The sequence below is a fragment of the Lissotriton helveticus genome, chromosome 1_2, assembly GCF_964261635.1.
Source record: "Lissotriton helveticus chromosome 1_2, aLisHel1.1, whole genome shotgun sequence".
Classification (NCBI taxonomy): domain Eukaryota; kingdom Metazoa; phylum Chordata; class Amphibia; order Caudata; family Salamandridae; genus Lissotriton; species Lissotriton helveticus.
Window position 1 is genome coordinate 134,533,599 of NC_136058.1, and position 24,878 is coordinate 134,558,476.

Sequence of the window (24,878 nt, forward strand, 5' to 3'; positions counted from 1 at the left end):
CCATCAGTGTTTGAACATCCGAGGCACCTGAAGGGGGAAGGAGGAGATTGCCGATGTGGGGGGGCAGGGTAGAGGGGTTAAGGTTCTTCATGTCCCTTTTCCATGTTTTGGATTTGATTGGTTGAGCTGGGATAGGTTTCACTTTTTCATTGATAAAGAAGGTAATAATGTGGTGATCCGACCAGTCGCAGGGTTGAATCGCCTCCAGTTGTGTTGAGTTCTCTTTGGCAATGATGAGATCGAGTATCGCGCCTTTGTCATGTGTTGGTCTATCGCATATTTGGGTGAGGTCAAGCGCATTAAGGAAAGTTTTGAGACTATTCACCACTGTGTCTTTCTGATCGTTCCAGTGTAGATTGAAGTCACCCAGGTAGACTTGGGTTGTTTGCCGACCGGCATTGGAAGTGATCAAGTCCATGAGTTGTTGGGTGAATATGAGGTTGTCACCAGGCGGGTGATAGATGAGATGTAAAGCACAAGCTTGTTTGCCCTCGCTGGTGATGTCGAGGCAGAGGAGTTCACTGGAGGGGAAGGAGGGGGGGGTGATTTTAGTAACGGAGAGGTTGCTCCTAAAAATGCATGCAATTCCCCCGCCCGTCTTGCCAGGAGACCTGTCCAGCCTAATGATGGAATTGGAATTGGAATTGGAAGGTTCTTATATAGCGCATGGCTACTCGGGAGCATCCCAGCGCTTAAAAAAGATGGAAGTTGATGCAGAGACTAGGAAAAAGAGAAGGATGGTTTATGGCCTGGGAAACAATGAAGTTTTTAGTTGTTTTCGGAACATCAGAAGGCTGGGTTCTAGACGGAGTGATAATGGTAGGGCGTTCCATAGTTTTGCTGCATTTCGGGAGAAAAGGCGGTCCCCAGACCGGGCTTTATTGGTCCTGGGCGTTATGAGGAGGTTTTGATGGTTGGACCGAAGGTGCCTGGTTGGAATGTATGGTTTGATCATATCCTTCAAAATGGGGGGGCCGTTCCCCTGAAGTGTTTTGTGGACCAGACAGAGGGTCTTGAAATGGATTCGCTCCTTTATGGGGAGCCAATGTAAGGCCCTTAATGCAGGGGCTGCGGTGATACGACGGCTGGTTCCGGTGAGTAGCCTTGCTGCAGAGTTTTGAGCTATCTGCAGTTGGCGGATCACTGAGGCGGGGGCTCCTAGGTAGAGAGCATTCCCATAGTCCAGCCTAGAAAGAATGAGGGACTGGACTATGGTTTTCTTCGCAGTTTCCGGCAACTGGGGGAGAATTTTCCGGATTGTTTTTATTAGACCGAAGCACGTAGCCACTGTCTTTTTCGCCTGAGTTTTAAAGGAGAGCTCTGTGTCAAGCCAGATCCCTAGGCTTTTTATCTCCGCTTTGGGGGTGGGTCCGGGTCCCATACAGGGAGGCCACATGGAGGGGGTGTCAAAGGAGGCCTTTCTTCCGAGCAACATCAGCTCGGTCTTTCCTCCATTCAGTTTTAATTGGGAGGCATCCATCCATCCTGCGACTTCAACCAGGCAGCTACAGAGATTGTTTTGAGGGGGGTCTGCCTGGGTGAGTGAGACTACCAGCTGGGTATCGTCAGCGTAGCTCACCAATTGGATTCCGAAAGGGGCTACTACCTCTGCCAAGGGTGCCATGTACACATTAAACAGTGTGGGGCTGAGGGAAGAACCCTGTGGCACCCCACACTGCAATGGTATTGGGAGGGAGCAGTTGGTGTCTGAGAAGACTTTAAAGAATCTGTTACTGAGAAAAGATTCAAGCCATACGAGAGCTTTGCCTGTAACTCCAATTCTCTCTAGGCGGGCGAGTAGGACACGGTGATTAACCGTGTCGAAGGCGGCGCTGAGGTCCAGGAGGATAATGGCCGCACTGCCACCTGCGTCCAGAATCCTCCTGGATACCTCAACCACCCTCAGCAAGGCTGTCTCCGTTCCCTGTCCCTTTCGGAAGCCTGTTTGTGTAGGATGGAGCAGGTTTTGAGACTCCAAGTATGATGCCAGTTGTTTGTTGACCCACTTTTCGGCCAGCTTGCTAATGCCGGGGAGAAGGGAAATGGGGCGGTAATTAGAGAAATCTTCAGGGTTGAGGTTTGGTTTTTTTAACAAGGCCTTTACCATGGCTAGTTTCCAATCTTGAGGGACTATCCCAGAGTCCAAGGAGCTGTTAACAAGATCAATGATATTTCTACTGACATGGGGAAGGACCAGTTTCAAAATGGACATAGGAGCGGGATCAAGAGGGGAGCCACTCTTTATGGAGTTGAAAAGGGAGGGGAAAAGTTTGTCACTGAGGGGGTGAAAAAATGCTAAACGGGGTGAGGTGGGATTAGTATCGTCCCTCGATGGAGGGTTGGGCGCTACTTCTGAGGGTGGGGGGAGGGAAAGTAGAATTGTTTCAATTTTCGTGGCAAAGAAATTTGCTAAATCATTACAACGAGCACCGGATTCTTCCGGGGAGAAGTCGGATGTAGGGGGGTCAGGGGCCTTGATCAATGTTTTTACAATTTGAAACATTTCTCTCGGAGCATTGGCAGATTTCTCAACTTTTTCGGCGTAAAAGGTGGATTTGGCTTCATTGAGTGCCCTCTTGTATTTCTTGATAGTGAGTTTGTACTTGATTTTTTTCTCCTCATTGAAAAGTTTCCGCCATTGTCTTTCTTCTCGTTTACACTCCTGTTTAAGGAGTCTCAGCTCTGGATTGAACCAGGGCTGTTTATTCGGACCTTTTTTCTTAGCGATGCGTGTTTTAGGAAGCACACTGTCTGATGATTGTTCTATCCATTGATTAAAATCAGTGTTGGCTTTGTCAATATTTTGACCATTTATGGGTTCGCTCTGTTTCAATGAGTCTATCCAATCGTTAGGCTCTAACTTTGTCCAGCGCCTACCTAGAATTTTATGGAGGGGCTGATTGGTACAAGGTCTGTTCATTTTCCATATGAATGGTACTACCATATGGTCTGACCAGGGGATAGAATAAGGTACAGATGTGGACAGATTCGCGACATTGGAGAAAATTGGGTCCAAAAGATTGCCCTTGGAATGAGTGGGGTGTTGAACAATCAAGTTGAGTTGGCATGCGGCTAAGTCTTTAGTTAATTCCATGGCGATGGTGTCCGAAGGGTTATTAAAATGGAGATTCAAGTCTCCTAATAATATAAAATTAGATACCTTAGTGGCCGAGTCCAGAATGGTTTCGGTTAGTCCTTCTATGAATTGGCCAATCGGGCCGGGGGGGCGATAAATTAAAAGTCCGGAAATAGATTGTTCAGGAGAGTGGGAGATAGAAAATAATGTGCTCTCACAATCTTGGATAGTCGTGTTAGTCAGGCGGCAGGTTAGGTGTTCCCTATACAAAATGGCGATCCCTCCGCCAACTTTAATTTCTCGGTCTTTATGTTGGATCAGGTATCCGGCGGGTAAGGCCTGTATGATGTCGGGGCCAGAGGACGGGCCAAGCCACGTTTCTGTTAGAAACAGAACATCCACGTTTAGATCTTCAATCAGAAGAGCTATTTCTGTGGCGTGCCTTGGCAAAGAGCGGCAATTAACTAGTGCCATCTTTAGAGCAGTGTCTGCTGTCTTCTTTTCTTCTACTGGCGTCGTTTTGGTAACGGCCTCGGTGGCACTGAAAGGGCAGTTATTACAGGAGGAGGGCCCGAGGCTTAGGTCAATCGAATGACTGCAAGATGATGGGAGTGTCCTCATAAGCGTAAGTAACTGTGAGCGGGAGTATAGTATAGGACCTAAGGAACTAGCATCAGGGGATTTTGGCCCTAGGCCCGACTGTGCGCGAACGGGCGCAAACGGGCATGACTCTGGCACGACTCCGGCGCAGATCCGGCGCGCCCGCTGACCGCGTCCGCTGCGCGGAGTCATCCCTGCCCGTTTTTATAGTGCTGGGAATCGCGTCACGAAGTGAGACCGACCCAAGATGGCCGCCAAAACCGGTGCTCTGCTCTCGGCGTCAATACTCGGCCGAGAGCAGGTCCGGATCAAGGATAACGGGGGAAACAGGGGTCTGAGGCGCCACTGAGCGCAAGGGAAGTCACAGAGGGATCATGAAACACCTATTCCGGTCAGGTGTAGCAATTAAGCACATACACAATTTTTTTAATTTTTAAAATCAATTAAAAGCAGTAGAAGGGTAAGAGACCTCCCGGCTTCCGCCTCAGGAGGGTGAAAATGCGTGCAAGTAGGAATTACTAGCACTCTCCCTACGCGTCCCTTTTATAGTGCTGGGAATCGCGTCACGAAGTGATGTGATTAGTTGGGGGGGACTAGTATGTCCATAATCGGGGTAGAGGCTTCAGTAAGCCACGTTTCCGTTAGAATGGCTAGGTCCAGATCCCTAGCTGAGACGAGATCAGCGATGTCGGAGGAGTGTCTCTGGGCCGATCTGCAGTTGAGTAGGATGCATTTGAGTTTGGGAGAGAGAAGGGTGGTCGAGCTTTCTAGTGTGAGGGGAACTTTTCTGAGGTTGTTAGGGACGGAACCTCTATTGTTGAGTGTTGGGAGCCTCAGAGGGTTTGTAAGAATTGTGGGTATGGGGATGTGTGCGTTGGATGTGTGTTTTACCGGACCTGGGCCATAGGAGCGTAGTAGAGAGCATAATTCACAGTCCGACAATGGGTTGAGGACACGCCGGGGGCGGTGGGCGTTAGTGCGAACGGGGATAGTCGGCCAGCGCGGGTGTCGTTGGAGGCGAGGGTATGTAGGGAGGGTGCGTCGATTGTAGGGTAGAGGGATGGTGGGAGGTAGACTGGGCTGTGAGGAGAGAAGCTCTTTGATTGCGTGGACATCTTTTTTGATTTGTAGAATATCCTCTTTGACTTGCTGGAGGGTGGATAAAGTCTGGTCAGGGGGTGTATTGGGGATGGGGTTTGTGATGAGAGCCATTGTAGAGTCGTTGAGTAGTGAGTTGGAGAGCAGGCAGGGTATCGAGGGGGTGGATAAGCTGGCGTTGTTGGAGGGTTCTGCAGTGCTAACGAGTGGGATGGCATTCAAAGTGGGGGCCTTTTTGTGGGCGAGGGGTGTGGGTGAAGTAGGTGAAAGGGGCGGTAGGTGGGAGGCATAGGTAGTGACGTCAGTGGGAGACGGTGTCGGTGGGTAAAAGAGTGAGTGAAGGCTGAAGACAGTGGGGGAGACAGGAGGGTAGTGGGGGCTGAGAATAGGAGGTGTTAGTTTGAGCTTTTGAGTTTGTTAGTTTGAGCTTTTCCTTCGAACCTCTGAAACTCAACGGTGGGTATTTACCAGTGACAATTAGCAAATCTCCAGGGTCTGCGAGTTTAATAACACAAATTTGAAGGCCAAAATACTTTTGTGAAAAACAATATATATACATACATACATACATGATGGATCTAAGGCTGTCCTTGCCGTTTAGAAGTAATATACTATTGAAAAAAATAACATCAACTCATATCAGTTAAAAATTGACATTATGTTAGGTTTTTATCGGTGATGCCCTTGCGGTTTGAGACCAGCTTGGGCTGAGATCCACTCTCTCCACAAGTGAGAAGCTCCAGTGGACCAAAGAAGAATGCAGGCAGCTCCCACAAATGTGCGCTGACACAAGAGCTGTTCCTGCCTCAGGGGAATAGTCCTCCACTACTGGATGAGAAGGAAGAGATACTGCTCTCCACACCACTGGAGTCAAGCTATCCAGGCTGATGAAGGCTGATAGCCAGAAACCAGTCCTTGGATGCTTGATTCCGGTCTGGGAAAGACATGGCTTGGTAGTTCGGACTGGACTGTTCCCATGAGGCACAGGGTCACAGCTGATTTGCATATAGCCGGTGTCTATCCCAGGGTGGTGTGGTGTGCAAAAAACCGATGGATTTAGGCCCAGATCCTTGTACTGGGGTGAATATATGACATTGTTCTACATTCTGTCCATCAACTGTGTTTTTTGCAATTTTCACCCCGAGTGGGCTGGGGATGCTCAGACGTGAGTCCCAGGCTCTCCACACCACTGGAGTCAAGCTATCCAGGCTGAATGAAGGCTGATAGCCAGAAACGGGTCCTTGGATGCTTGATTCCGGTCTGGGAAAGACATGGCTTGGTAGTTCGGACTGGACTGTTCCCATGAGGCACAGGGTCAGAGCTGATTTGCATATAGCCAGTGTCTAACCCAGGGTGGTGTGGAGTGCAAAAAAACGATGGATTTAGGCCCAGATCCTTGTACTGGGGTGAATGTATGACATTGTTCTACATTCTGTCCATCACCTGTGTTTTTTGAGAAGGAAGAGATACTGCTCGAAGATTAGTGAAGCAACTCGCTACCTGAAACGAATACCGTTGTGGAATGAGGTGTGAAACCAGAACAAATGACACCATGATTTTATTGGGCCTCACATTTTGATATTAGAGGAAGGGCTGCAAGATCCCTTCCAGAAGAGCACATGTGGAGGGTGCTGTGAGACATCACTGTTTTGAAATGGGGGCATTCTCTGGTATGAACGGGTGCAAGAAAACCATGGAATCACTACCAGAAACTGCATGGTTCCATTAAAAAACATTAAATGGAGTGATGTCTTTCTTAGAATTAGAAAGTGGAGACCAAAAACGAGGTGAGGGGTTGCTTAGTATGGAAATCCCCCTGAGGCCAGGCTAAATGTTTACTGGCACAGAGCTAGAAAGAAGGCTGGAGCTGTACAGTCAGGCTGTGTAGAAGGGTACCCCAGCCCTGCGTGCTTTGAAAGTTTGAAGGCCCTAGGATGAGGCCCCAGGACCGCCCCTCCACCACAGCTCATGCCTGCAGGCAGCAGACATGAACTGATGCACATTTAGTGTAGTGTGCACCTGTGCTACTGCAGTCCTACTACTGCAATAGGGTGGCCTGGTATGCTGTGCACAGAACACAGTGACCTGGTCTGCACAGGATATTGTGACCTGGTCTGATGTGCATAGGATACGGTGACCTGGTCTCCTGCGCACAACATATTGTGATGGTGACCTGGTCTCCTCTGCACAGGATATGGTAACCTGGTATCTTCTGCACAGGATATGGTGACATGGTCTGTTGTACACAGGATAGGGTGATGGTGACCTGGTCTGCTGTGCATAGGATACGGTGACCTGGTCTGCTGTGCATAGGATACGGTGACCTGGTCTGCACAGGATATTGTGACCTGGTCTGATGTGCATAGGATACGGTGACCTGGTCTGCTGCGCACAACATATTGTGATGGTGACCTGGTCTCCTCTGCACAGGATATGGTAACCTGGTCTCCTCTGCACAGGATATGGTAACCTGGTATCTTCTGTACAGGATATGGTGACATGGTCTGTTGTACACAGGATAAGGTGATGGTGACCTGGTCTGCTGTGCATAGGATACGGTGACCTGGTCTGCTGTGCACAGAACACGGTGACCTGGTCTGCACAGGATATTGTGACCTGGTCTGATGTGCATAGGATACGGTGACCTGTCTGCTGTGCACAGAACACGGTGACCTGGTCTGCACAGGATATTGTGACCCGGTCTGATGTGCATAGGATACGGTGACCTGTCTGCTGTGCATAGGATACGGTGACTGGTCTGCTGTGCATAGGATACGGTGATCTGGTCTGCTGTGCATAGGATACGGTGATCTGGTCTGCTGCACACAACATATTGTGATGGTAACCTGGTCTGCTCTGCACAGGATATGGTAACCTGGTATGTTGTACGCAGGATAAGGTGATGGTGACCTGGTCTGCTGTGCACAGGACACGGCGACCTGGTTTGCTGTGCAAAGGATACAGTCTCATGGTCTATCCTCCTCTATCCTGCCTGCGTGATACCTGTTTTTTTACATAAACATTCCTAATTTCTGCTGAGCTCTGCCCCACCCGCATCTCCCCATCATCCCACTATACAGCCCCAACACGCACGCACTCACGCACGCACGCACACGCACACACACACACGCACGCACACGCACACACACACACTCTCTCTCCTTGTGTGTGATGCTACGCGTGTCCCTACATCATTAATGAAAAATCTGCCTGTTTAACGCTGTTAATTAAAAACTCGTCGGTGGATCGTCGGTGGCTGCCCTGTCTGCCTCTGGCCCTGTAGCCATTAACCATCTGCTAATACAATTTCCTCTCACACGAAAAGGGATCAGCGCGATTGTAACTTGCTTTGGCATTCTCCAGCAGACCAGATTAGTTACGTGCCACGCTGGGCTGATTGCAATCTCAATTGTTCTGGGGTGGAGGCCTGCAGGACAGCCAGGCCTGCAGCCTTATCACCGGCTTAAACTCGGAGCCATGTAAACAAGCTCGGAGACGGGCAGAAATCGGATGTTAGACTAGCTCTTTACTGAAATCCCAGTCAAATAGGACCTAAAAACGTGCTCAGCATCAAACATGAATTGTATAACAAACCACAGACGGTAAATGTTACACTTCACAGCTGCCGTTCCAGATAAGCCAGCTTTTTTAATTTATTTACTTGAGGGCACAAGTTTTGGTATCAAGTGCCTTACTAAATGAGTGTGTGACATGAGGAACCTGCTATTAAGGTGAAGGCAGATTAGAAAAGAACTGGGCACCCTGGTCGCCTGTGTGCTATCTGTGCAATCTATCTGATCAGCTAATCTTTTTAATACCATTCTATTTTGTATCACAAATTGCAGAATGTTAATAATGTCTTTGAATAGCTCTAATAATCTATAAATCACAGGAGTCACTGCCAAGTAGATAATTTAAGAATACTTCTAGTTCCATAGATCATTTTGACTATTTTAGGGTTTGACACATAATGGTGCTTGCAGAAGTCTTAGCAAATGCTGTGTTTTATAAATGCTCTAAAGGGCTTTGGTCCAGTCTCCTTCAGAGATTGGATAGGTTGACTTAGGAACCTTCAGCCACTGCTTTGAGACATTGTCAATCTCAACTTGGATTAGCCCTTCTGAATATTTTAGTATCACCTTCTTCTATTGGATGTTAGGTGAAAGCTTCCACCTCTTTTAAGGGACTACACGAGGGACATCTTTTGTGGATTTCCATGCTGTGTATTGTCCCACCATCTAGTGGTCGGGTATGGCTGTCCCTATTTTTTTCTTTTGGGCGTCAACCACTAGGTGGACTTAGTCATCCCCATATGACACCAGTCGTACGTATGCTGACAATGACCCAGTGCATGGTCACCATCTTCAGATTCTTTTTTATCCACCTTTGGATTTGAAAGCATGTTTCAGAGCTCCAGTTCACAAGTCACCTAAAATTCGGGAATGATGCTAAAGAAGTGAGGAAAACACTAAAAAAATAACAAAAAACTTTGAAGTCCAGAGTGTAAGTCGAGGAGAACCAGAAAACACCAGGAAATATTGAAGTACAGGACAACAATACTTAAGCTTTTGACAAAAAGTAATAGGTTGATTGCTGCCCTTGTAGAAGCAATGCCTGTCCGATAGGACAATCCATTCAATTCATAACAATAATTAAACTACAGTTGGTTGGCTTTGCTCATGATAAATCACCATCAATGCACATTATGAGGACATGAAAATCACAAATCTTTACAACCACAATGCATAAGAAAGCTAGTAAGGTAAATCTGCCAGCAAATATGTCTGCTGAATTCTTCAGAGACTGGTCAAATGTGCACATTGAGTTGGGATTTAGTAACGCCTAGTCATACAGCCCTGGAAATGTACAAGACTATAACAACAATTGCCTTTATATTACATTATAGTAAGTGGGCGCAATAACTGCCTTTTGTAATTTATCAGAGAAAGTGGGACAGAATTGTGATTCCTGCAGAAAATGTGACCCTGGGCAGTTAGGGGTGTCGCAATTCACAGGTTTCAGACTTCCGACTCCCACTCTAGATGACAATGCAAAAAACATTATAGCAAACCTGCACCCACCTTTCGATGAGGTCATAATTTACTCACAGTGATTGGACCTGCACTGCTTCATGTAGCCTCCCATCAAAAGTTAGGCGTAAAGTCGATCTACTCAGCCTTAGGTGTGTCCTTTGCATGTTGCATACCTGTGGCAAATGCAACCCCAATGTCCACCTTTAAGGAAAAAACATTCTTCCATCGTAGAGTCTCAGAGTCTTAATGCATAAAAACACCCATACTCACACCTCTCAGAAGATGCTAGCAACCGACCAACTACCTCCTAATCTGTCCACCCTGGGGGTTTTCATAATGTATACCTCCTTCTGACTAGTCGACATATTCTTCTCTCCTGAGTTGTGATTTGACCTGCTGCTTGATAATTGGTGAATACACAGTCCCAGCAGAGTAGTAGTAGCTGCTGTAAAGTCACAGTGGCTGTGATGTCCCGGATGAACCCACCGCACTGAGGCCATTTTGTTTAAGCATAGCTGCGGATCTTAGACTTGGGTCCAGAAAGCCGGCTATTGATAGTCATGGGCTCTTAAAATGGCGGTCTACGCGAGCTCGTATGGTTCTTTTGAAACACACTTTTAAATCTGTCAAGGGCTTTAAAAGAAGAATGCATGGATGTTACTTTTAATTAGTGATTTTACTAAATGTCATGTGTGTGAGGGTTCCAGTTGGGAAGATGTGTGTTTCTTGTTCCATTGTGTTTCTTATTTCAGGCCTCATGTTCAGCTGCTCACCCCCAGGTCATCAGAAGAGCAGCTAATTCATGTGCTGTGAATAGGGGAAACTTGTGCTTAATAGACCGATAGCTTAAGGTTACTGTACATAAAAAGGCCATTTAGTCAGGTGCGGTTTATTGTAAAAGACTCTGCGATCCGACTTTGTCTTTTTAGAGACATTCTGCCATTCCCATGAACAAAGCCTGCTATCCTTAGAGGCAGCAGGGAAAGGAAGGAATGTCTGACCTATAGCCACGTCCCAGCCTGTCCGGACCTGCCCCACTTCCTTCCTCGCCCTCAGGAAGGTAGCTGTCTGCTCGGAGTGCACAGCCACACCCATGCGCGCTCCTGGGCTGCCTTCCTTCGACGGGCTTTGATTTGTGGGCAGAAGGCTTCATTCTTCCTGTGCCCCTTCCAGTCTGCCTCTCCGGTTCCCACAGGAATCTAACAAGAGAGGGCGGTGCCGCAGTTACAGCGGAAGCAAGAAAGTGATAACTGCTAGTGGACAATGCGCGTTTGACGTCATTCACGAGTCTTCAATTCCTGAGCTGGGATTTATCGTTTCTCATGAGTGGCAGGTGTCAATCCTGTGCCCACCCCTTTCCTCAGTGATGTCACTGCAACCTATCTTTTTTTCTAAAGTCATCACTGCGGTTTTGTACTAATAATGTGAAAATAATGGTTTATGAAATGGAAGGCTTGCATTTTTAAGAAACGTCAGTGTGAAAGTACTGCCTTCTCCACAAGAAAATAGTAACAAGTAGTAACCAGGTATCTCTATTAATGTCTCTCACCTCCTCTTTCCACAGCTGTATCTGCAGGCCAGATTTACCTGGAGAGGTGCCCGCCTACTGCGTCCTCTTCTGCAGTTTACCCTGCTGATGCTGGCGTTTTACACCGGGCTGTCCCGCGTGTCCGACCACAAGCACCACCCCTCCGATGTGCTCGCCGGATTCGTACAAGGAGCCATGGTGGCTTATTGCATAGTAAGTATCCTCCCACTTTTCTATACCAATGTATTGACTTCTGGAATTAGTATTTGGAGGAGTAACAGATGAGCTGCTGACAGAAGTGCATAAAGAGGTGTTCATCGTACCATGGCTTGTTATGTGGCCACAGGCCTCGCCACACAGTTAGAGCACAGCGAGCATCTGTCCGCAAGGCTATTTGTTTGCATTTGCTCTTTACGACAGGTAAAAACTGAAATTATGCTTTTTCATTTAAGCATGGCGTTTAGTAAGATGGTGGCTTGGCAGTGGATCTTCTTTGACTAAGAGCCAGCCTGGGCACACAACCAGTAGGTTCCCGCTAGCCAGGAGAAGAGGCGGCAGAAATATGTGTATGCCATTTTCTCATGTTGGTTGCACTATTAGTAAGAAAGAAGCATAGTCTGTCTCTCTGAAGCATGCATATGCCAGCCACTATTATTTGTCGAGCAAGGGTGTAGGTTCTTCAACTTTCAGCAGCAAATCATTTGTTGAACTCTGCAGATTATTCTGAAGATGATGGATTATATGGCAAATACAGGCATTCCATAATAATGTGGAAAACACCGCAGCCTCAAAATTGCATAGTTCCAGTGGCCCTTACAGTAGGATGTCCGCCAACCATGTGAGGACTCATAATGCCGATACATTGAAGAATAACAAGTGCTGTCACATACCCTATAAACCACAGCCTATGCAACTATGGCAACATGTGTGCTGAGGCATGACCAGACCTCATCAGTACTTAATGCACCACACCCAGCTTTTCCCATGTAAGGCAAACTACAAGCACAACACTCTCCAATCAAACATGCAGGCACCCCTGAAACCGCGAAGACCAAATAAAAATTTACAGCTAAGGTAATAATCATCGCTCATCAAATTTGCTCCAGTCAAAGTGCATAAGATAAGAATAGAGCCCAGCTGCAAACATTTCTTCTAAAGATGCCATCAACGAGAGCCTGAAATAGATTTACAATGTTATTACTTGATGGGGGCCCACTCTTATATATCAATTGTGCATATCAATGCATATATAGTACGGGTTATAATATGTTTACGACCCCAAATCGTATGAGATCTACTGCTACCTCATTTCAGAAAAATAAATGTTATTCCTTTTTCTCAAATCTTATTGAAGAACCTGCCAAAGTGTTCGCTCATTACATTTTGTAAATTCTTTAAGGCAAACGAATAATATTCCCTTCAAGGGTATTACATGGTACATGCTTCAAGTAAAACTCAGTCAAATGTGGAATACTTAGCAGTATTCAGAAATAAGCAGTATTAGACTTATTTCTGTTTTATTAGTTTAAATGAATAAACGTTTCACAATAGCCGCTGAATCAGGCTCGGATAACCCTATTTCTTAAATTTGACAGCATTCGCCACCTACGTGTTATGCACGACAAGGAGGACTGCCAGAGTCACTATTACGAAACGTTTATGCATCTAAATTGCACTGTTTATGATTCTTGTGTCATGCAGCACAGGACACTGTACTCCTTCTATTTATTTCCCCACGAAAATATTTCACCACAGGACCCTGCAGCCTCCTCTATCTGTCTTCTAGTGATGAGGGACGTGTGTTCAGGTTGACTACCGTCTCATTCTCTTAGGCACAGTCATCATTAATAATGTCTAGCTGTTATTCATTTGCTTTGTGGGGTTGTATCACCCTTGACTCATGCCATGGGTGCTTATCTACTAAGCAGGCAAGTTCTCAGACGTTTTTCTGTAAGCAGAGTGTATAATGAAATTATATATACAGCTATATATACATAGAGGGACTTTTGGTCTGCTCTCCTCATCTGCCCACAGCAGCCTACATCAACAGGCATTGACTCTGCCCTCTTCAGACATCATTTCTGTTTACTTCAAGTGGTGCCATTTTTTTTTCTCGTGCACATCCTCCCAGGAAATAGTCTACTTCAACGCGAGGGCTGGTTGACCAATCTCTGCCGGTATAGATATATTCATATATATATGTGCAAAAAAGAAGGAGAGAACTCTGGGTAGAGTTTGTCCTTTTCTATCTCGGCGTGGATGGCACTGTGCTAATCCTATGCTTAAAGACTTTGATAGAAAAACAGACATTTGAGGTGAGCAGATCTAGAGTGTCGCTGGTGTTGAGAGTGCTCTAACAGGAGCTGCTTTCCACAGCCACGGTCGGTGGTAGGTGTAACTGCAGGGCGGTGATGTAGGGAGGGGGAGGGGCAGGGTGGGGGGTTGTAATGTATGGATTACGGACATTAACAGGTAAGTAAACATATAAATAAATAAAACGAATTTCGTTGCGCGCACTGCATCGCATTTGGTGATGCAGTGCACACAACGAAATGTGTTTTATTTATTTATATGTTTACTTACATGTTAAAGTCCGTAATCCATACATTACAACCCCCCACCCTGCCCCTCCCCCTCCCTCATCACCGCCCTGCAGTTACACATACCACCGGCCGTGGCTGGCTTTCCACCTAAACTTGAGAACTTGAGAACTACCCAGAGTTCTCTCCTTCTTTTTTGCATAATTTATGCATCACTCTATGCCTGAAAGGGTTTTGTTTATATATATATATGTATGTATATATATATATATATATATATATATATATATATATATATATGTATATATATATATATATATATATATATATATATATTTATTTTAATACATTTAGCTATAGGTCTTTTTATGTGATTTTTCCGCAAACATATGAATGCTATCTTTAGTCATTTCTATACTCTTATAGTTTATTGCTTTAATGCGTTTAATGCCTATTGGCTATGATTGCTAAAAAAGAAGTATAAATAACAAGCTTGCCTGGGCCATCCCTGTTGGCTTTGCCAATGCTTGTTTCATGGGCTTTCTTTAATACTGTTGTTTAGAACACGTGCAAGGTAGGTCTACACTAAACATGACGTTTTCAGAAAGAGGAAAGCATAAGTTTAATAGGTTTACACAGACTTCCTCCTGTTTCGCTGCAGCTTTTGTGAAAGCCCAAAGGAAATGAATGCGTATCCAATCGCAGCACATGAACGTTTCTTACAATTACCATTAGCCAGACTCGGACTTAACTTCGTTTTTAAAGGAGCAAAAGGCTAGCCAACTTGTTCTAACCAAATGCCTGACATGTGCCAGCAAGTCTGGGCCTGTGACTATGGCAGTGTGAGAAGCAAAAGTGTTTCCAAGCCCTATTTGGAGCGATCTTTGGAAAGTAAAGACTGGCTCGTGTTTTGCACATAATTATTTGGCAGCATTGTGGCGCATTGCTTAGTAACATTACGGCTTTCGTCATTGTCATCTGCCTGACAGAGAAGATGTAAGGCATTCATTTTTTCCTTCATGTAACCTTTTATCAAGACTAGAGGGAGGTATATGATACTACACCCCCTCACTATGTCAGGGAGATGGATTCTGGAGAACCCGCTTCCTGGAATTCAGTTGAGTAAATACATCTGTATGTGTTTCCCCATCTTTTACATCACACACGGTGTGGCGCCGCGGCCAGGGCGACTGACGCTGGAATCTGGGGACCACGGTTCGATCCCTGGCTCCGGCGGCAGGTTAGCCCAGCACCATGTGACTCTGGGCAATAGCTTGCTTAATCTTCCCGACGGCCCCCAGCGCCTAGAGACCCTTATGGGTGATTGTGCGCTTTACAAATGTGGACTTTACTTTACTTACGTCACTGGAACGTGCAGGCAAATCAATTAGTATTTGGAAATTCTGAATACATGTTTGGCCCTGCTCGCATGGTTTATTCAGGATAATCCGTTGATTACAGTCGATGAACACAGACAATAACAAAAAATAAGGGGCATATGTACAAGCTAGTGATGGATCTTAATGCCGAGCATCACCACTTCTGAAACGCAGGGCTGCACTGTATTTACAACAATGTTATGTTATGTTAGTATTGCTTGTATAGCGCATGGCTACCCCAGCAAAGGGGCGTCCCAGCGCTTATGGACATAACAGGAGATGCAGAAACGCGGCCAGTGAGAAAAAGCTAGATAGAAGAGAACAGCCAAGTTTTAATCTGTTTTCTGAAGAGCGTGTGGTTCGTAGTAGCCCGAGCTTTTAGGGGGATCGAATTCCATAGCTTCGGGGCTAGGTACCTAAAAGAGTGGCCACCAGCTCTACTTCTCCGAATTTTGATTGTGCCAGCAAGGGATAGATCCGCTGAGCGGAGGGTGCGCGTGGGGACATAAAGGGTACAAAGTCCTTGCAAAATTCGTGGACCGGAGCCATACAAGATTCTATGAGTAATGCATAGAGTTTTAAATTGGATGCGCTGTTTTATAGGCAACCAGTGCAAGCGTCTAAGAATCGGGGAGATGTGGCAGGTTTTAGGCAAGGCAAACAAAGTACAATAAGGTGCAGCCCTGCGTTTCACCCTGCGCTTGTGCTAAATTTAGCTGTCTAGCGCCAACGCAGGCACTCTTACACCATTGAGCAAGGGTGCCTGCGTTGCAGGGTAAGATTGTGTATGTGCAGGAAGGTGTTCTTTCCTGCACATAAGCAATCAACAATAAAGTATTTCTCCTTGTTTCCTGTGGTTAAGACCATGTTTTCCCTGGTCTTAGTTTTGGCACTGCCCCATATTTACACAACACTTGTAAATATGCGGCAGAATCAACATCAATGGATGTTGCAGCACAACGCCCCCTGCAACACCCATTGCCCAGCCCTTTCATGCTAAGTATAGCGTGAAAGGGGGCTTATTTACAAGGCAGCATTAAGCCACGGTACGTGGCTTAGCTCTGTCCTGTAAACAAGGCTTATCCTGTATCACCAACACAAAATAAAAAAAAGTGACCTTATGGTGGCGATAGGGACTTGTAAATATGCCCCTAGATTTCATAAATGGGTGTTCCTTGTGCCAGACCTTCTTTGTTTCTAGAGTTAAAACTAGGTTGAATCAGGTTTTCATGGGTATCTTTCTGTGAGCAAAAGCATAATCCCGCCTGACTCAAGAAGAACAAAAAATAATGATAATGCGAACCGTTGACGTTCACAGCTTGAAGCGGAGTTTATAAACAGCGACACTGGAGTTAAGGATGCTTGCGCAGACGTTTCTACGTTTCCTGCTCACTGACAGCTCCAAATCGGATGCCGCCGTTGTTGACCCTGTGGCGGATGGCATGTTGTGGACGGAGGTGGGAAGGGACAGAGAAGTGTGTTGCCAGTAGGGTGCTGTCCAATGATGAAATAAACCTGCCTAGGAAACAGCTGCATGGGAATTTCATAAACATTCATTGTTTGCCCTCTTATCTCAGTCCACACTCTGGCTCTATGCTATAATTAGTCTGGCCAGCATTTTGTGTTGGAACTCAGTTTATACTGTACATGTCTTGGCACCAAAGGCGTAGCGTAACCTTTCCTGATGTAATGATTTTAGGGCGAGCACACTGTTGTTCTTGCTTAGAAGAACACTTTGCCAAAGGAACTGGGCGTAAGATTGTTCCAAATACTACTTACAACATAAATAGAGACCAGTGAGAAACCTAATGGGAGTGTAACTCCTAAGGGTGCTCATGTTGAATGTGGAAATGAGGGTGAACATTCACGGACACTCCTTCCAGTCCTGAATTTTTCACCTACAAATCATCATTAGTGTGTCGATCTGATTTGGTCAGTAGAAGCAAACAAAGACTACAACACCCAGAATGCCTTAGGCTGGGACGCAAACACCACAAACGAAAAACTGGGTCTGTAATGTCTTGGAGTGATGTAGTCACACCGGTGAAAATAAACGTGACCTAACTTGTTTCCAATATGTGTGAAACAAATAACTCATAACACTAGAATGCATATGTCAGGTGCACCAATAATAATATGTAGTGCTTCCATCTGTCTAAGTCTACTCCTAGGTGCCCCAATGTATGAAAACCTTTTTCAGAGCAAGTCCCTATATCTCCTTGTGCCTCAGTTCCATCCTATACCAGACAGACAGCATGTATAAGGTAAACTTTGTTTACCAATAATTCCAAACACCACATGCAATGACAACGCGGTCGTTACAACCACGTTGTAACAACGCATACCATTACTCCCAAAGCCAGAAAACGACTAGCGGAGGGTCAGAAGGTGTTGGATTTAAAATCCAACACCTTCCCTACTATTGCACAGACTGGAGTTGGAACAGTAAATTATACTATTCGAACATCCAGCGCCCCCCCCGCCCCCAGCGCAAGTCGTTGTTCTGACATGCGGAGTAATGGTCTGCATTGTTCCAACGCGGTCATTGTAACAACCACATTGTAATTGCATGCATTGTAATTTTATTCGGGATAAGATGAATACTTATGCAATATTTCTTGTAATTTATTTTTATTGGGATATTTATAATACACACCATTAAGAGTCAAATTACCATAGTCATTTTTATACAACCTTTAATAATATTTTAACTTCAATGTAATTGTCCCACGTCTTCTGAAATATGCTTGAGAGAGATTGGTTTGGATTCATGATCATTTCTAGAGCGTAGTCTCTTCATCCCTTACAGGAGGACAGAAACAGGTATTTACCCTTGCAGATTTCAAGGTGAAATTCTGAGTGACAGTCGAGTTAAGAAGTCATTGTGCCAACTACCTTCTGCATTTTACCACGTGGAACCATTAATCTGATTGCCCCACTTACATAACGTGCTATATAAATCTCCATATCTTAACACGACAAATCATGTTGAATCCTGTTAGTTTTGGTTGCCACCATGTGTTTAAGTGGCCAGAATATATTGAAGATAATTATGTACAAATTGTATGTGTGTATACACACACGTCATGCACACGTGCACACACCGTCCCCTATCAGATTCCCAGAGCCAATGAAAGGCGTGGATGAAATTAAATACCTGAGGAGCTCAGGTCCTTACATTTGGTAGAATCAACAGAAGGGGATGATGAGATTTGAGGTGTAGGGTAAGATTGTCACTGTGAAAGGAGCTCTAGCAGAAAATTTGCAATAGTCAGTCTGTGATTCTTTGCCTAGAAAAAAGAAGAAAACAAAGATATTATCAACCTGCTGTGGAATAAAAATGAAGTGCCTGAGGTAATCCTGTAGTGAGATCATATGTGAGTCAGGAGAAGAGCCAGGACATTGTGCAAAAAAGCAGATGTACAACAGAAGAAGGTAATTGCAGCTGAAGGACTCAGTCAGTCCAGCCTTCATTCCAAAGTGAGGTCCCACCCACACAAAGAATGCTGGGCAACATGTAGAACTATTCTAGCCAAGGGTAGTGGTCCGAAAGGGAAAGCCGTAGAAATGAAGAACATACTTCCATGCGAAACAGAGAGCAAAACTGTGGTAATCAAGAGCAGGTGTTTGGCTCCCACCACTTCGGCGAGGGAGTCTAGCAGTAGAATAGGTTGAAAACAAACCTTCATGATATTGAGTCAGTCTGAAATGGATGGCCTTGATCTGCATTAGCCCTTCCTGCTTTAGGGCCCGATTCACAGAACTAACTTAAGACAAAATCCTAAACTTACTACCATTTTGATATTCACAGAAGGCACTTACTCATTTTGGTATTCACAGAAGGCACTTACTCATTTCGGTATTCACAGAAGGCACTTACTCATTTCGGTATTCACAGAAGTTAGGAGTCCTAACTTTAGGACTCCTAAATGCCTTCTGTGAATACCGAAAGTCTTAAAATTAGGATTTTGTCTCAAGTTAGTTCTGTGAATCGGGCCCTACCTGTTCACGTGCTGTATTACCCTAGATGTAGAGTATGGCAGATGTGTACATGCAATGCATGTTTACAAATAGAACTGTAAACTATTTCAGAAATGTATGGCTCTGTGGTCCGTAAATATAAGTCATGCTGCACATATGTTACCAATGTCAACCAAGGGCCCGGAGGCTATGTATCCATACATGGTAAGGTATGACTTTGTGGCGACGAGGTTACCTTGTGTCAGTGAGCGGCCCTGTGCTTGATCCCTGGATGTCAACACTTACAGGAAGGAACTCTTAAACAAGTAAATGCAAACAGACCGCACTTGAAAGTCCTACTCAAGTGAGTGCTCCAGGAGACCTTCAGTTCCAGGAACGAACTATTGCCTTAGGCTTCTGTGGTCCTTTTCCACATCCCATTCATGTTGCACATAATAAGAAGGAAAGGGGAACAATATCAAGACAGCCACGGTGTCTCTGCAGGTTTGTCTCATCTGAGTGTGAAGAAACTTGCCCAAGAACCAGATTAAAGGAAGCAATAATGTGCAATCCAAAAGACCACAAAGAACTTCCATATGACATGTGAGCATTAAGGGTTCTTCAGAACTGCAGCTGCGAGGCTATACTAGTGCCAATTGTGTAGGCTTTACAACTTTAAATAACATTAAATAAGAAAATATAAGATTACATAACACATAACCTTAATCACCACTAGATCCTCTGTAGTACTATAGGCATAACTTCAATATGTGAGATTGCTGGCCGATAGTTACTCTCATATATAAACCTTCCCTAAAGTATAGGGATGACCACATGTATGTAAATGTTCAGGTTTTCAAGCAAGGCGTTAACAGGATGCCTTTTACTCCCTGTTTTGGCAAGTAAGTGACCAGAGACAGGGGAAATGTATGTATGCAATATGTGAATCTAATTCACTGGGTCATGTAATTATACAGTTGGTTTTCTCACACCCAGCACTCCTTGTGACTAATCAGCTCATAGACTGCTGGTGAGCTGTTGTTCTGCTGCACAGACAGGAAGCGTCAGCAGCAGTTAGCAAGCAGGGTTAATAAATGTAGATACCATGAGGGGGAAACTGGCTCATTGAAACAGGTATTCTAAATAACTAACATGTTATTATGTCACCAAAAAGTTGTTATGCTCTTATTTGATTTAGAAATATATATTTAGTCAAAGATAGGTGGCTTGGTGACTTGTCAACTTTTGGACCAGGAAACCTGAATTCTAGCCTTGGCTTTGACAACTGCCATAACCGGATTGTCGAGAGAAAACACCCTATTAACATTAATCAGATGAATAAAAAGCGTCAGATATTTTGGTACACACAGAAAGGAAATGTTTCTTGGCAGGAGTAACCTTTTACTAAACAATCAAATCACAATTTCACCTATAACTTGTTCAAACTCCTACGGGAAAGACAATTGGACAAAATAAGTTTTACATAAAATAACACAAATAAAATCAACCCATCTCCAAGAGTGTAGGCACGCAGGTTCCATATACTCCCAAGGAGGATTCTGTACAATAAAGGAAGGAACTGAAGGAAGTTCTCACCTTTGGAAGGTCACTCGTGTGTGTGGATACAGACCCTCAACATCTTGGAGATGTTTGTAGTTCTCAAAGACTGTCCATGAACTCTGATGATCACAGGAGTCGTTTTCAAATGGCAGATACCGAGAGTGAGTTCAGAAAGCAAGACACTCGGTTCAGTGTTCTTGACCGTGTTTTCTGCACACACATGAACATCTAAGATACCAGGACAATCATTTATTAATATAAAGTCATAGTTCATCTGAGTGTGTGTGTGGTTCCTTACTATCTCACTCATGCTGCTCTCCCTCACAACTGCTGTGGCCTCTGTGTTGTCTCCCCTAACCTCCCAGTTTGTCTGTTGCTCCCGCGGCCCTTCCTATCCGGCTCTGTGTTCTCTCTGTTTTTTATATTTTGCACCCCGCCCTCATCCTCCATTGCTAGCACCACTGTTGCACTACATAATTGTCAGCACTTAAATCTCCTGAGCCCATTTGCCGCTCTACCGTTGTTCGCCTTCCACATGTCGCCTTTTTTGGGGGGAGGGTTGAGCAGCTCTATTTTGCTAAATGGACCGCTCCTTTGCAATGAAAATACACAAGATGGACAGCGGCAGCTTTTTATTTCTCTCCTCATAAAATGCATATGCAAGGCCAGTTAGTCTGCATTGGCAGCCAAAAGAAAGACCAATGTTTGTTAGATTAGTGAATAAAAGTATTGTTGACAATCACCTACTGTTCTGTGGCGCTCATTACCGACCCCGTAATTCTACACCAATACAAGTCCATTGCAAAGCAATCTTCTAAAATATCGTTTTCTGCAGAGCTGTCTTCTTCCAGAGTTAATATGCTCAGGCAGTGGATGTGTGTAGAATGTTAGTATGAGTGGATGATGTGATAGAGTGTTGGATGCGTGGGTGAATGTCAGTTGAGTGTAGGGCTGAGCAGCAAGGAGGCTGCTCCTGTTTGGGTTCGTTCATTGTACCTTACTTCTTACCTACTAAACTACTTGAAGATACTACTTGGATCCGGTCTTTCACCTGTTACAACACTAGTTGTATACCTATGTTATTTACATGTTGTCTTCTTGTGACTTTCATTGTAGTGTTGTTAGTGTGCTTATTTCTTGCTTCTTCTTTTCTGTTGTTGTTAAAGGGGGAAGAAGTGTGTAGTGTTGTTATTATGCTTATTCCTGCTTCTTCTTTTCTGTTGTTGTTAAAGGGGGAAGAAGTGTGTAGTGTTGTTATTATGCTTATTCCTGCTTCTTCTTTTCTGTTGTTGTTAAAGGGGGAAGAAGTGTGGTTTCTGCTTCTAGCTTGCTCAGCCAGTGGATGTGTGTAGAATGTTGATATGAGTGGATGATGTCATAGAGTGTTGGATGCGTGGATGAATGTCAGTTGAGTGTAGGGCTGAGCAGCAAGGAGGCTGCTCCTGTTGGGGTTTGTTCATTGTACTTTACTTCTTACCTAATAAACTACTTGAAGATACTACTTGGATCCAGTCTTTCATCCGTTACAACATGTAATATACGGGACTTGGGCAAAAACAAAGGTTTCCCAAATGAATCGTTTCCAGCAAAGCTGCGTGCGACTTTTCTCCCCAGCATGTTTTCGTCTCCAACAGATTCCTCCTAATTTTTCTCACAAGAAAAACTAAATAGTCACCACTTTGGTCATGGAAATCTTACACAATACATGAAGTAACAAGCTCGTCCTCCATTTCCGGGAAGCGACCAGATAACCTTTGACCCGTGTGAAGTCATGCTGCTGCGTCACTCGCACCGCCCATTGTGTCTGCTGGATGACTCCCCTGTAAGCATTAGGTGGCATGTGGCAGCGCCATTTCCCAGAAGGACTGAAAAGGCGCTAAGGCCCACTCTGAGCACATTATTAAGTCAATAATGGCCTCTGAGTCCAGCAGTATATCTGATATCATTTCCAAAAAATGCCAAGTTCCATGCCCCAGTGCATGTAGTGGCAACCACAGTTAAACACAGGCCACTTTGTGTGCCACACTGCTGAATTGACGAGCGAAGGGCATTTATTTATTGTAGGCTCAAGAGAGTAATAAAACCCTGAAGTTGATTTCATGCCTGCAGAAGGAAAAACATTTAATGCACATTAATTGGTGTACATGTACAAAGTGTCATTTCATTTCGGTAGTAACACTGATTGAAGTTTTTTTGTAGATTAAAGCATTTGGTGCTGAATGGTGGTTTTGTGTGTGTCTGGAGGTGCTTGCGAAAACTTCCTCATTAATTTTTTTAATTGCAACATACAGTGGATTCCCTTTCTCTTGCCACTTCCAGGATTATTATCAGAAAATGCGAGATTAAGGCTATCGCGAGGACACAGCATCAATATAGAGCAGTGACCACAGTGTAAAGACACAATAGTGGAAAGAAAGCTTTGTCTGCCAAAGCATTGGCGCAAGAAATCTATCAGGTGTTTGCCAGCTGAGGCGTTCCAATGCAAACAATCATTGGCAGAGACAATATGTCTTGCTTTTTGCACCTACTGGCTTTGCCTATGATTTTGGCCATGCTGCACATTGACGCTACACAACATGGCTAATAAACAGGGGGAAAACCTAGGAAGCTGGTTTCATCATTTTGTGGCAGGTCCACTAACCATGATGGGTGGGTGGAAAGACAGCAGGTATGGTAAGCAACAAGGAGGGTGCACACTCAGAGGGTTGGGAAGCAACATAAGAGTGGGGGAAGCAAGTGGAGACAGCGCAATGCTCTGCATGGAATTAAAGCACACTGGAGAGCGACTCGAAGGGTGAAACTCTATAAAAGGGAAAGCATACGTAACAGCGACTCGATGAATAAAGTTGTAGAAAATGACATTTTTAGAATGTTATGAAAAGAAATGTACTGAGAGAAGCAGGCACACATGCTGCATATTAAAAACACATGCACTCTCATAGAATGCTTTAAAAAAGTGTGTTTACATTGTTTAAAATATGATAGTGTTACCTTTCAGAATTGAAATGTGCATGGAGGAGTATAGGAAAGCACCTGGATGAAATGGTTTAAAACTGATAGTACACAAAAGAGCAAATAGAAGGGTGAATCAGTATAAAACTGTAAGCACACTGAGAGTGTCTAGAAGGAAAAAGGTGTTGAAAGTAGAGCTTGTTATGAAAAGAAATGTGCTGGGAGAAGTGGGAAAATGCAGAGAATATGGGAAATACATGCACTCTGATGGAGTGCTAGAAGAAAATGAAAAATAATGTTCCAGAAAGGCAGACACTTGTGGATGGATAAAAAGAGTAAATCGGAGAAATGGTAAACAATCTACGTCCATGGGATGAACAAAGACTAGATGGGTGGGCTAACACAAATAAAACCATGGAATAGAAAGCAAGAAAATAAGAGTGACAAAACAAAATTCCAATTGGAAACAAACGGACGATCTTCTTTCCAGGTCAGCTATCAACATGTCCTAATAAGTCTATCATGGCCAGATATCTGCTCTGTCTGGCAGACTTCGAACAACAAGGATTGCTTTGTCTATAGACTGCATTGATGAGATTAAGAATCATGGGATGCAAGCCCTTCCCTCTATCACTCCACTATCCCTTTTCAATCCAAATAACAAACTCACATGTCCACTGCTCAAACTGATTTAATATCTCCCAACACTAATCATTTTTGGGCTCCGGAGAAGCATGTTCCTTGCGGAAAAAGCGCTTCAACACCTCGGCAGAGGTAGTAAGCGCTATACAAAGGCAATTACAATTAAAATTTATAGCGCTGAGCAGAGCAGCAATCAAAGCTTCTAAGATATGGTGTTGCTGCTCTCTTCTCCAGTGTTGGTTCTTTTTCAGGCTGCCTAGTGTCAAACACACACGTTTGCACCTTTGTGTAAAGGTGTATGCATCATGTGTAGCATGTTTTGTATAGCAAGTGAACACTTCCAGGACAAAATACTATGCTTAGACATACTGTAAAACTTGTCCCCCACTGTCTGTGTGCTGTACAGTGCACCATAACGATAGTGTGTAAAAAGTTAGAAGAAATAACAACATTTATCCTTGTTAGTTGTTGCCTTGAAAAGGAAATATTTTTGGCTGAAAACCCTGTCTA

General features: G+C 44.6%; 1 protein-coding gene across 2 annotated transcripts in view; it reads left to right on the forward strand.

Annotated features, from left to right (window-relative positions):
* PLPP3 (phospholipid phosphatase 3) overlaps positions 1-24,878 on the forward strand; it is a 100,956-nt gene that overhangs the window by 67,381 nt on the left and 8,697 nt on the right. For both annotated transcript variants that reach the window (XM_078670124.1, XM_078670130.1), the window contains exon 5: positions 11,372-11,548. In XM_078670124.1, coding sequence (XP_078526250.1) covers positions 11,372-11,548 — 177 coding nt within the window. The remainder of the gene's footprint in view (positions 1-11,371; positions 11,549-24,878) is intronic.